This window comes from Carassius carassius, chromosome 40 (genome assembly GCF_963082965.1).
Source record: "Carassius carassius chromosome 40, fCarCar2.1, whole genome shotgun sequence".
Lineage (NCBI taxonomy): Eukaryota > Metazoa > Chordata > Actinopteri > Cypriniformes > Cyprinidae > Carassius > Carassius carassius.
In genome coordinates, this window is record NC_081794.1 from 4,310,188 (window position 1) to 4,324,199 (window position 14,012).

At 36.6% G+C, this 14,012-nt stretch overlaps 1 protein-coding gene across 1 annotated transcript; it reads right to left on the reverse strand.

Annotated features, from left to right (window-relative positions):
* Window positions 1-993: 993 nt before the first annotated feature.
* Window positions 994-13,892, reverse strand: noc3l (NOC3-like DNA replication regulator). Its single transcript, XM_059531778.1, has 21 exons — window positions 13,739-13,892; window positions 11,934-12,144; window positions 11,726-11,858; window positions 11,475-11,632; window positions 11,328-11,384; window positions 11,020-11,150; window positions 10,776-10,937; window positions 7,463-7,556; window positions 7,214-7,389; window positions 7,002-7,130; window positions 6,041-6,172; window positions 5,676-5,756; window positions 5,495-5,595; window positions 5,326-5,398; window positions 5,186-5,249; window positions 5,033-5,104; window positions 2,541-2,722; window positions 2,321-2,449; window positions 1,959-2,056; window positions 1,798-1,882; window positions 994-1,710 (listed from the first exon to the last, which is right to left on the reverse strand). The coding sequence occupies exons 1-21, from the start codon at window positions 13,745-13,747 to the stop codon at window positions 1,567-1,569; spliced, it is 2,421 nt and encodes an 806-aa protein (XP_059387761.1). The 5' UTR covers window positions 13,748-13,892; the 3' UTR covers window positions 994-1,566.
* Window positions 13,893-14,012: the final 120 nt, after the last annotated feature.

Below are 14,012 nucleotides of genomic sequence, written 5' to 3' on the forward strand. Positions count from 1 at the left end.
TTTTTTAACAGTACTGTAAGTGAATGCATCTGTATGCATTTCATTTTTTATTTGTGGTTTTGCACATTACCTTGAAGTCCAGCTATTTTGAAAGCTTTTTAAATACTTTATTGACGTCTTTTTTGGATTGGCTGAAATGAAATCATGCAGCATACTGCTCCCAGCACATTAGCTTAACACTATCCTTCTTTCTTTTTTTTTTAGAAGCTAAATTATTGATTTCCAAACTTTAGGATTACTTTTCTGAATTTAAATATGGTTTGATTTGTTTGGAGTTCACAGCAAATGTGCACAAGATGTTTAGAAAGATGCAAGGCAGATTTGTTCTGCATATTTTAGCAGCTAATTTAATTCGATGGCTTTTATTGCACACGTCCTGCACTGCATTTTAATGACCAACAGCAAAAAAAAAAAGACAAATGCAAGGTGTTGAATGGTACCTTTCTGTAAACTGCCTCAAATCTATTACCAGTATTACAAAAACAAGCATTTGAAGAAACGTCACTTTTAAATAGTTTTTTTTAATGTATGTTATTGATTTATTTCTTTATTTTATTATAGCTTGTAATTTTTTATATAGTTCGTTCTTGTTGCACTTTTGCTTTTGTTTTTATTTCCCCATTTGCAGCTGCAGTGCAAATAATTATTTCTAAAACATTTTTATTCTTGCATTTATGCAGAGCTCAAGATCTTACTGGCACTTGTATTGCCTGTTTGGGAATATTTTAATTTAAAATCAATACATTAAGATATATAATTATTGTAATTATTGAAAGCCAGTTCCTTTTTTGTGTTAAATTTACATTTTGCTATAATATATTCATGTGTTTTTAAAATCACTGCATAGCAGTTGAATCACCTAAAGCTTTGCTTTCTTCTTCAACTTTAAGGGGTCCATTTTCTTTCTTGAAATGAAATCTTTCATAATTTATTGAACGTTATAGCCCAGGTCGGCTGTAGTTTTCCAGACGTGTACATATGAACGAGAGTACATAATTATGAAATCTGCATTTATTTATTTGTAAGGGCATGAATGTTCCTTCAGCCTGTTCGTACTGTAGTCATGTGTAATGTTTGTATTTTTTTAATTTAGATTTTTAGCACTCTTTAAAGATATTAAATATTTTGACATTTAAGGAACTAAAATTTAAGTGACTGTAGGAACTATTGAAGTGTTATTTTATTTGTGGTCCACTACAGCATTGTCTTTTCAATGTATATTTCCCATCGCTTTGTTTCGAACAGGCAAGTGTATAGTGTGACTCAATACTGTTATTTTACTTAATCTAAGAACTCTAAAACATGTTGACCTTTCTACTAGTGATGGTTTTCAGCACACATAAAGCTCTATAGGAATGTATCATCAATATTGTGATGTCAATATTGGGTTATTTGTTTACTTGAAACCACTGAATCAACCGCATTCATCAATAAATAGTGTTGAAAAATGATCCATGTTTGGTGAAACGCTTCTTTTACATCAGTGCCTGTGATAAACTCAAAGACTGCTGGGATCGTGGAGCATTTATTTTACACAAACTGATTGAAAAAAAGAGAAACCAGTTTTTAGTTCACAGTCATTGATGTCTCCGGCTGTGTGTTTTGTAACGTGAAGTCTAGACTCGTCTGCTCGCTCTGGTTTTGAAGAGCAGCATCGATCAGCGTCTTCAGCTTAGAATCTAAAAACGCATCACCGATTGTGAAATGTTCCTGCAACACAAGTGGAATAAATATTTAGAAGATAAAACTACACGACAGACTTATTCAAAGCATTGTTAGTTTGACTAAAGAAAATACCTTTTTCTTTGAGGGAGGTCGTGAAACAGGAGGGTTAAAGGTCATGTCTTTAACACTGTAGTCTTCAAACAGCTGCACTGGAGTCCTGACAAATACAATGAAAAATCGTCATATCCATCTTAATCCAAATGAAGCAGAGAAAAGAGGCGTAGCCTCAGTACCTTCTGCTGAGCTCCATGCTGAGCGCACCTGACCCTTCACTAGGAGCGCCTTTCATCAGATGAGCTGCAAACTTCCTCACCATGGGGTGATAGTGTCTCTGAAACAACAGCCTTCTGCTTCAAATAGATTCATTTAGTCCTGCCACTATCATTTATGTTTGTTTTATACATGTATTATCATTTTTGCATACCTGTTCTGAACACCATTATATTTGAAGAATGAAAGTAAATGTTTATAATGTCTATGAATGTTATAATAAAATGTGTTTTTTCTCTCTCAACAACTTACAGTAAGGTGCAACTTAATTTAGTTGATGTTTTTAATGTTTGAATCTGATTGTCAGTGAGTGAGTGACAGACACCTTCAGTAAGTGAAGCTCCCACAGTGCCGTGTTCTGAGGGTTGCAGTACTCGGGCACATCCAGCTCTGGCAGATACACACCACTGCCCTGCATTTCATTATCCAGCAGGATGTCACACTTAGGGAAGGTCTACACAAAAACCACACACAATTAACTCAGCACAATTAATTCACAGTTCAGAGAGCAGGGAGATGGAGGAGGAGCAGCGATGCTGGCTCACATGCATCAGCGTCCTGTTGGCCGCCAGGATGCCCACGCTGGAGTCCGGCAGCAGGTGCAGACTGAGCGTGCTCAGTCTCTTCAGGAAGCCCTGCGCCCTCTGCAGAGTCACCTGCTTCCTGCGTTTGGTCAGCATGACGTCCAGACACTGCAGCACGATCGCCGTGTCCTCGTTCCTTCCTCCTGCAGCCCATCCAAGACAACAGTCAGCTCCATCCACAACAAAGACTATTGCATAAAACATTTATACATACCGTCTGATGTGTTCAAGAGAAACTGACAGAGCATCAGGCATAATATTTCCTACATAATATTTACTTGCACAGATGAAATGGCAACAAATGCAATCATGCAAAACAAGCCTGGGACGTAATCGTAACAAATCATTTTAATGATATCTTTATAGAAACCGGTTTCTGCCACAGAATAAAAAGACTGACAAGACTGACTTTTCCTCTCACAATTCTACTTCAGTTTTGCACATTTATATTACAATTCTAACTTTTTGTTCTCAGAATTCTTTTGCAAGTTTGAATCTCATTCCTTCTTTCTTTCTTTCTTTCTTCTATCTTTCATTTTTATTTTTCATTTCCAGCACAGAATAAAGACATTAAAAGGTAATTGTCAGAAGAATTGAGAGATAACAAATGCGGTTATAAAATGCCATTTTTTATCCTGTGGTGGAAACAAGCTGCTTTAGACTTTAACTCAAACAATAAGTATATTATAAATGATCAAATATTTTAGACAGTAAACAGATTAGTCAACTGCACTATAAAACTAGCCTGGGAAAACCCAGACTACTTCCGGCGAATTTCAATTCTCTCTACAGAATAGTCTGGCAAAGAGGACTATCTAGCTCGTTTCTGTGCCGCCGAAATCGCGGCACCAATCAGAAACGTTGAGGCGGGGTTTACACGATGACGACAGCGCAGCGACGGTAAAGCAGATTTTGTACATTACAAAGATGGATGCTGCAGAGGAACATTCGTTCGAAACTGCTATCGCGTCTGTTTTAAGTGATTTAAACTTTAACTTTGCGTTAAAACCCGAGCAAAGAACAACACTTGAAGCCTTCATATCTAAAAAAGATGTTATCGCTGTCTTACCGACTGGATACGTCATCTCCTTCATCGCTCTGATTGGTTTTAGGTCTATCCAATTGCGCCCAGAGGCATTTGAACGAGGTCCGTCGGTGACGCCCCTTTAGAAACGAGACGTCTAATAGGCTTTGCCAGACCCTAACTCAGTTTCAACTGAAAAGGGTCTGGTTTTAACCAGGCTACTATAAAACATTACTTTTATAAGTCAGTCAGTCTTTTCTAATTCAACATTTCACATTTAATGTGTTACTGGCCATTTCTTTGTAATTATTTAAGAAATTTAGATGCAATTTTCTAAAAATTGAAACAGATGTTTTTTTGGGCAGCAGATCATGCATACATTTCCCCAAAGAATTCAAAAATCTGCCTCATTTGAGCATTTACTTTCTTTTTTGTGTGCATATTAATATTTTCTTCACATCATGGTGTTTCAATCCAATGTTCTTATGCAATATCCCAAAACTAGCTTAAAAATACATGGAGGGAAACAGCTAATGACATTTATGAATTTTATGTTCAATAATAGTCCAGTAATTCTGCAGTTTTTATGAAGGTAAATTCATAACCTTCATTATTAATAATTTTGTCTTATTTCCAGTGCAAAGACCCTTAAATCAAGTTACAGAATGACATAAGAAGTCTTGTTTTGAGTATAAACTTCATGTTCAGTTTCTCAGGAAACAAGATATACCCCTGGTTTCACAGACGAGGCTTAAACCTAGTCCCAGACTAAAATGTTTCAACTGAAAGAAACATGTACCGACTGATCTTAAAATATATCAGTGCCTTTGTTTTGCCTCAAGATGCACACCAGTAATGTTTTTTTCGAAGGCATGTCAAGAAGAACTACTTGCATGGCCTAAATGAACTATGGTCTAATCCTGGCTTAGTCTAAGCCTTGTCTGTGAAACCAGGCCTTCATTTGTACTTTTTACATCTCAAGCGAATGTTTCTTAAGGGACACCTGATATGCTCCTGGTAATACAAGTCTATGGTGTCCCCAGAATGTCTGTCAAGTTTCAGCTCCAAACATCCCACAGATCATTTATTATATTATTTTGAAAATGCCTATATTGAGTGGAAGCAGAAACACACAGTTTTTGTGCCCGTTTCTTTAAATGCAAATGAGCTGCTGCACCCCGCCCCCTTTTCCAGAATAGAGCTGCACCATTACAGCTCGTACCTGCTAAAAACATCTGATTATCATGTTTATTGTGGTGAAAATCATGCATTTTAAACCATTTTAGTTTAAACTCCTGATATATGGTTTTCAGAAGGTCTCGCATCTAATTCTTAAAAATAAATGTAAGCGACTGATGTTCCCGCTCATATTTCAAATATTAGCCAGTGTCAGTGCATGTGCCGAACAAAGAGTCTCTGGAGATCTCACCTGCGTGCAGCGTCAGCAGCGTTTTGTATAAGTGGTTGTAGAACTTCAGCGGGTCGATGTGGAGGACGTCACCTGTAGCAAACACACACACACGTGTTTCAGCTCAGTGAGGACGAGATGTTTGTGATAGCAGAGCTGTGGCGGAGCACTGACCTTGTCCTGAGAGGATGTGGAAGGATGTGAGGATGCAGTGAAGGCTCTCACGATACGTCAGATCCTGCGAGAAGGAAAACGCTGAGATGTTAATGTGTGAAGCGTGAGGTGAAGCAGGCGCTCCTGCTAGAAACACTTACACCTGATGCGATGAGACCGTACAGCACCGCCAACAAATCATCGAAGAACTCCAGGTTTATCAAGTGAGCAAACCTGCAGGAAACAGTGTGACCCAGGTTAATCAAGAACGCTTTATTACAGTGTAATAACACTATAATAAAGCAGTTACACATATCACGTGGCTCTTACTTCGCGAGGCCTTCTAAAACAGAGGGCAGTAAGATGGACTTCTGAGCTTTCTTCAGGATTCTGAAGTAGATGAGGAACACGATGTTCAGCGTCTCCGTGTGCTGGAATAAAATGATGGGCCAAAGTGAATACACATTACACGAGGTCCAGCACATTCCTACACGACTGTAGCAACACTCACCAACTTTATTTTCTTGTCCTTGTTCTCTGAAGCCTCAGCTTCTAGAAGCTCTTTCTGTAGCTTCTCCTCTGCTTTCTTCCACTGTTGAAGATTTGATTAAGGCCACGAAACACAAAGAACAGGTATATCAGTGGTGACCGAAGAAATGATGCTAACAATGAAGCTTTGCATCACAGAAATGAATTATTTAAATTATATGCCAATAGAAACCGGTTATTTTAAATGTAATTGTTCTGACTGTATTTTTCAACAAATAAATGCATCGTTGGTGAGCAGAAGAGATTACTTATTGACCACTGACTCATATTCCTGCACAACTTCCAATCATTACATTTATGTGAAATATCATTCAGCCCAGTTCAGACCTTCCTCTGCATCCTGGACAAATTTGTCCGCTTCTCCTTGAAGGACATGAACTTCTTTTTCGGCGCAGTATCTTCTGTATCTTTCTTCATTTCCACTTCTTTTATTCTCAGACAGAGAAGACAGTTCAGCACCTGTGCGTTCACAACACACAAGTAAAATATCAGCCATTCAGAACTCAAAATCATAACTTAACACATGGCTAAAGTCACAGTTTAGTAATGATACCATGACCCTTGCGGATTTAGTTTGACCTGAGCCAATAAAATCAGAGAATTTATCAGAAGTACAACTTCTCTGTACTATAGTGAACTATACTTTCCTGTGTTTTATATATATATATATATATATATATATATATATATATAATTTGTGTTGCAAATTCAAAACTCTAGACCAGCGTTAATAAAGCTAACAAAAACAAACCATAAAAAATACATCATTAATTGAAATAATTAAAAAATCAAATTAAAATTAAAATAAAGTATATCAGCCTTAATATAAAAAAGTAAACAAAAAAAATATTTTAGCTGCTTTTCAAGCCAAAATCTCGTTTTCATTTGGTTTAACTGAAATTAAATATTAAAACAAAAAAATACTATAATTTTAACTCAAATTATGATGCAAATGGTAAAAATAACAGTAATTAAAAACATTATTAATAAATGCAGGGATACAAGAACTCTATAAAATATAATTTTAATGCGTATTAATATATATTTTTATTATATTTAGCTATATAATAAAAACCAATAAAACTACTACTACTACTAATAATAATAAAGTCAAAATCTGACCATGTTCTTTAATTAAAAGAAAAGACCAAACTGTTTACAAGTTCTAAATCATTTCAATCAAAATCTCAATTTGAATCAGTTTATGTGGTGTTCATTCGGTCTGTTCGTTCTGCACAGCACTGACAGATGAGACAGAACTGGTCTGAACTGTTAAGAGCTCTTGTACCTCAGGTTTGACGTTGTAGTTCCTGCTCTTGACCATGCCTGAGATGACCTTGACCACCGCTAACGAGGCCTGACCCAGTTTATCCTGCTTCAGCAGTCTGCTGACGGCTGCACAACACATCTCAGACACCTGAGCACAAAACAACCACATCCAGACGCTGAGCAAACCTCCAAACGTTGAGTCCTTCCAGCAAACACAGCTAGCAGACTGACCTTCCTGTCAGGGTCGCGCATCAGAGGCACCACCATCACTACGATGTTGTTGTGGAAATTGAAGTGTGGCAGAGCTACCAGAAGATCACAGATGCACCTGATGGCCACTTCAGCCAGACCTTTATAACTCTGAAGAGACACGGCCTGACTTCTCTTCTGCTTCTTTTGCTTCCAGTCTGAAACAGCATCAGATCAGATGAGGTGATGAGAACCAGTGGGCTGATGGGAAGCACAGAGCACTTGATGTACCTTTGACTGTCTGTTCCAGATCTTCCAGGTAAAACTTATACTGGCTGACGAGACCCTCCTCGAACTCCCTCAGCTGCAGTGTATCTTTTTTCACCTGGCGAAGAACAAAGAATGCTTGAATGGGGCATTTATTTCTTGCATTTTAATATTGTTGTCTTCTTTTGAGTTGACTTCTGATGAGCATTCTTCACTCTCACTGTTAAAAACAAACAGGTCCGTTTTAACTTCTGTGCTTTTATGCATGTACACGCGGACCTCTCAGACTGAAATAATCATAACCTTTCAAAAAATAAACAGCGTATCTGCAGTTTTTAAAATCATATTGAAGACTTTTAAAGATGTGCACAAATAAATGTAATACTGTATAACAAATCCAATCATACTCAAACAAACATAACTTGTCAGATTCTTGCAAAACGGTAACTGCAAATGCAAAATTCTTAGTAATTTCATATACATATATACATATATATATATATACGCATTGATGTTAGTATATTTATTGTAATATATCAATACACACATACTAGAGATTGACTGATAATGGATTTTGCCGATACAATAATAATTTGTTTAAAGAAAGACAACAAGCTATTATAATTTCTATATAATAGTGTTCAATAATAGCAGCCCAGGAAGAAGCTTCAAGGATTTACGTTGAACTAAATGTTAAATACAGGTTAGTATGCACCCAAAAATATCAACAATGACCAGAAAAAGCATTTGAGGGACAATGAAGGACATTTAATTATAATACAGCAGGACTCTTATTTTGAATAGGGATGTAACGATTCACTCAACTCATGATTCAATTCACAATTGTTTTTTAGTTTAACAATGATATTTAAGACAAATTATAAATTAAATGTGTCCTTTTATTATTGCTTGGACAAAATGCTGCACCTTTCTTTGTGAAATTGAAATATAACACAATAATAATAATATATAGCACTTGGATATTAATGCTCTTTTGTTGGTTTTGATTGCTTCTATTGTCACTTTGGATAAAAGCGTCTGCTAAATGACAAAATTTAAATATAATGCAAATATAAATAAAACTAAATTGATATTTTAAAACAAGCCCTAAATCAAATAACACAAATAAAATAAATCTCTTCATATAAACAAAATAAGGCTTTGTCTGTGCTCTTTCCATTTAAAATTAAAGGCAACCACTGCATTTTAATCATGATCCAAACAAAGATGTAGCATACATGCAAGATGAGCAATTTTTTTTTTATCTAAATTAGATTGTATAATTTTGAAATTTGAAGCAAAAACAGAATGATTAGACTTCAGTTTTGTGAAACTATACATAAAATCTGCATGAAACAGCAGAGCTGAAGGAGATGCATATTCACGCTCTGCCAGCAGGTGGCGCTTAAAGTGTTTCCTTGGTTTCCGCTGTAAACAAATCAGCACTGTACTTATGAACTTTAATATGCATTATACAGAGGAAAAATTAAAATAAAAAAATACCATCTAGACTAGTGCTGGGCGGTAAACCGGTTCATACCGAAAATCGGTGTATATTTTCGTTACGATGTTAATTTTGAATATACCGCCATACATTTAATAACTCAGCGTTCGGAACGAACGTTATGCTGCGCTGCGGCCGCGTGACACTGTTTCAGACGGACCCTTTACAATGTCGCACTTCTAAGCAGCGACTGCGAGACGTGGTGAGGGTAAACACAGCAGTGCTCTGGTGTTACGTTATAACGCCCGTTTCACACAGTCCTTCTGCTGTGCGTATTAACGGATTCCAGCTGCACGAGGTTGCGGTCAGGGTGTTCAAGGAGCGGTGCTCTGCAGCAGTGCAGCGATTGTTAACGTGCTGAGTCTATTTTTGCTGTGCTGCAGGCACTGAATTAAAGTGAAAGCACATTGTTCGCGGGAAAAATTAACATGGATTGACATGGAAACGCAGTCACATGGGTTTTTGGCTAGGTTTAAAACAAGAAAAAGAGCACTTTTAGATAAACAAGGAAAACAATATGTTAACTTTTATGGAAGCAGAAAAACAAAGTTCATTATATGACCCGTGGGATTGCTTGTGATAAAGATTTAAATGCAAAATGCACGAGAAATGTTTCTGTCTGTGGTGTTTTAATTTTAAATATTTTAACAAGTAGGCTAATTATTGTTTAAATGTTTTGCCGCTTGCTTGAGCAGCTTATTATACAAACCTAAAAGTAAAATGCATGAATAATGCGTTGTTTATATTTATTGAGTTTAAACTAATTTGTATATGAAAGATTGTTCTGTGATAAAAGACTTACGATGCTGAAAAATATATATATATATATATATTTTTTTTACATGATATGAAATTAAAACAATGAACAAATGTTGTGTTTGTGGACTAAACTGATGCGGATCAGTAGTGGACTGCAAACATGTCCTGTGTGAAAGCACAATGAGTCTGTGCTGCGGACTGCATATGCACCGCAGGCAGATTATGCATATATAATATCCATTTTATGCAAGTGCTGTCGGGCAATTTGCACCTTAGCCGCAAGCACGTCTTGGAATATCAACCAGCAGAAAATGCATTGTACACCTGATTATGCATAAAAAAAAAAAAAACGTCATAAACCGGAAAACCGGTATAATTCTTTAAAAAACCGGTATATACATTTTTGGTCAAACCGCCCAGCACTAATCTAGACTTTTATAAAGACAGCAAGTTCCCTTCAGACATGCATTCATATAAAGTCCTAGCCCTAAATGAATTGTGATTGTTTAGCATCTCAACCGATTTGAATCGTCACATATTTGAATTGATTTTCATCCAGCTCGCGGTGAATCGTTACGTCCCTAATTTTGAAATGTCTGTGCTTTAAAATCGAGATGCTCACTCAGAAAGAGATTTAAAATATGCATTCTTACAACTAAGTTAAATATATTACAATATAAACACCATAAAGTAAAGAATGCAATTCATCAGCAGTAGTTTGCCATAAATTTGTGATATTCATTGAATGCGAATCGTTTTTAAATGTGCAATAGTGCTGCAGTGTGACTTTGAATGTGCATTAAATTATCGCTATTAAGTTTTAGTTTTTTTTTGCAATCCTCCAAATTTAAGACCTCCTAAAACCATAATTTGAGATATTTTTAGTAAGCACATGTGGGAGCCCAAAATGTGACACTGCATTCATCTGTCTGCCATCAGAAATCCAAGCATTTCCTGATTGTTCTTGCAGCTCGTTTTCAAGAAATGCCGTTTTGGACTGGTTGCTCTATTAGCTTCAACATATTTTCATAGTGCACTCAACTCTTTTATGCACAAAGAAATCTAATGTAACACCTTCGCAGCTTTCTCCTCTTCCGTCAGAGGTCGGATTCGATATGACGGCACGATGTCCTTAAACACCTCCAGGAGGGACACCATGACTAGTTTTCTGACCGTGACGGCGACGCACGGGTCCGTCTCCATCAGCATCGCCCTCAACTCCTTCAGCTTCTTGATCTGCAACACATGAGGAACATCATCACACATGTGACGACGATCCAGATCAAACCCAGAAGATGCCTGTGAAGGGCTGTCTTACATTGACATGTGGATCAGCAAGCACTGCAGACGACAGACTTGCCATGCGCAGTTTTTTCTCCATCAGTGTCTGAGCGCGGAGCTCTAGCTGCTCCTGAGGAGTTAACAATGGAACGCTCTCGGGTTCCTCCTCTGATATTTTTAAAACAAAATCACAAATATATAGATATGCAATAATACGCGTAATCAAACCTGCATGTCAGAGAACCATGAACATGCAATTGTGTAGCTAAATTATCAAAATATAAACTTCGAGTTTGGAAATTGAGGTTAAAGCCATTTCAAGGTTACAAGAAAATCCACACCAACCTTTACTGAACTCATCCTGGTCGATTGGATCCTCCTCTTCCTCGGCCTCCGGCACAACTAGAGGAAATGATCAGACAAATTTAATCCCAAATCCTCCTTTGTAGCACCGCAGCATTCAGTGAAAGTCATGTGATCACACCAACACACCAGGTTTCTCCATGCTCTGAGGGATCAGGCCGCTCTTGTCTTTGATGGGCAGCAGATGAATGAGCTCTTTCTCTTCCTCCCGCTGCATCTTCCTGGGCATCTTCTCATACTTCTCCAGAGGCTGCTCGGATTTACGCTTTTTGGCATGTGCTGGAGCGCTGCAAAAGAAAAGAGGAAACATGATCACAACAAGACAATCAGCAGATTACTATGAGTCTACAAATGTTTTCAAGTGTGCTGCTGCTGGTTACCAGGATGAGATGTCTCGAGTCAGAAAGGAAGCTTTCTTTGCCATGGCTCTGATCTGTTCGAGGTCATCCTCATCCATCATGTCCACAGGCAGAGACTCCAGGAACTCCTCCTCATCCTCCTCTTCTTCCCCTACTGTTATGATACATCAGTATTATAAAACCTTGCGAACACACAGCATGAGAGTTCATATAAAACGGTGTCTCTCACCTAGTTTCTTCTTGTAGCGCTCCAGGGGTTTGAGGGTCTTATGAGAGACATCTGTGATGGCCTGCCGAAGTTTCCTCTGCTCTTTGCGCTGTTTCTTAGCTGAGCTCTGTTGCTTAAACTGACGATTCTTCTGCTTGTTTTCTAGCTTCAGATTGCTGGTTTTCAGCAATTTTCTGAAGCTAGGCTTCTTTTTCTTGTTCTTTTTGGAAGCCTTGTGTGAAAGATAAATAAAAGCACAGCTAATAATGCATGCTAGTGTATGCTACAGTTATACATAAGACATGATGACGTCGGTCTTTACATGACAGATGAAGCAAAACAGAATATCATATGCCAAAATGTGATTTTCATTACCGCTTTCCACCAGAGAGTCTACATTAAAATCAAATGATTTGATTTTAAATAATTTTGCTCTATTTTTAATGTTCCACTTTATGAGCATGGACGTAAAATAACATTTCCAACTTAAACTGTTATACATTTTGAATGCTTTGGTCCACACACTTAAGGTTGGTCTCTTTTTAAAGCAGACACTTGACAGATAAATACTGATTATATAACAGAAAAGATATGGAATTTTATGAAAATATAAAATATAATAATTTAAATATTTATATTTTATATAAACATATATTTTACAAATCATGTTTTACTCTAAAACTGCTAGAAAATCAAAACCGAAATTCTGAACAAGTTATGTTCCAAATTTGAGGTTGATATCTCAAATAATTAGCTTTCAGTGAGATTTTGTGACCATCACATGACCATCAAACCCCATTAGTAGCCTTTTAAGGGCGCCTTCATTTCCATAAATGGTTTGAGTGACCTGAAACATGTTTTTCCACACTTTTCTCAATATTTATGAAGTAGACATCACAATCAGAAGTATTAAGGGTCAGTATGGCAGTATTTGATTTCAATTTAACCTAAAAAAAACACATAAAAGACATGCTACAAGAACCCTGGACTTATAGTTCACAATGCATCAAAAAAGGATAAGCTATTGATTTTTCTATATATTCAAAACACTTTTAGACCTTTTTTTTCTCAAAAAATACAACGGATGTTATCTTTTGAACACTCTCCATGAAAATGAGTAAAGATTTTTCATGATTTCATCTATGCATCACTATTTCAAAGTAAAGGTCAGAACGCACTTTCTGACTCTGATGAGTACTCTTCTTGCAAATTAATAAATTACAGTTGCTCTGTAAAATATTTCATAAATCAGTCACCAAAAATCAAGACTACAGTCTTTAGGCTTTCCAATGATATATAGTTTGACAAGATTACTTTAGGTTCAGACTAAGATATTACTGTTTAAAACATGTAATGGCAATTGGGCCCGCCAGTGGGCCAGTGGCAGTTAACGGGTTAAAAACAGCAATAATTGAAAATCTGTATAAAATGAGTTACTTTACATAGAAATAAACGGTGTTCAGATTAAAGGTGAATATAGGTTAGTACAAATGAATCCTCTCAAGATATAAAATATTAATACTATACACTATATACTATAATATTAGGGACAAATGTAGTATAGTAATGTTATAATGAAACAATAAGGCAGGGCTGAAAAGTGTAACGTTAGTTTATTACAATAGACTAGTACATTATGATAAACAGTAAAGGTTAGACTAGTACTGACGATCCGAAGTTTTAATTAATACTTTAAAAACAAGGGTTTTTTAATCTTAAACACGTATTTAAATGAAAGTGAAGCAGAGAAACATGAAGCTAACAGAAGCTGGAGATATTAACGTTAACGTTCCTCACTCGCGCTTTATATTTACATATTAACTTACCGGGCCCATGTTGATCTATGATTCGACTCAACTATCGAAGACGTCACAAAGTGTCACGTTAAATCAGTTTAATTAAAAAATAAAAAGTGTAAGTATCCACTCTTCACACATGTACCACATGGACAGGAAGTAAACTACGGGGGACGCCACATGAAACGAGAGACAAACGTTACGTTATCTTTGTGCGCCACCTCGTGATCCGGAGGAACGAAATTATTTGATTTATTTATTTTTATAAAGCTTTCTGAATAACAAATTGCTGATGGATTGATTA

Excerpts from the sequence above, each read along its gene's own strand:
- noc3l (XM_059531778.1), bottom strand. Across the intron at positions 11,633-11,725 it reads ACTCGAGACATCTCATCCTG|CGCTCCAGCACATGCCAAAA; the intron begins GTAACCAGCAGC and ends TTTCTTTTGCAG. Across the intron at positions 11,151-11,327 it reads CCAGGATGAGTTCAGTAAAG|AGGAGGAACCCGAGAGCGTT; the intron begins GTTGGTGTGGAT and ends TAAAAATATCAG.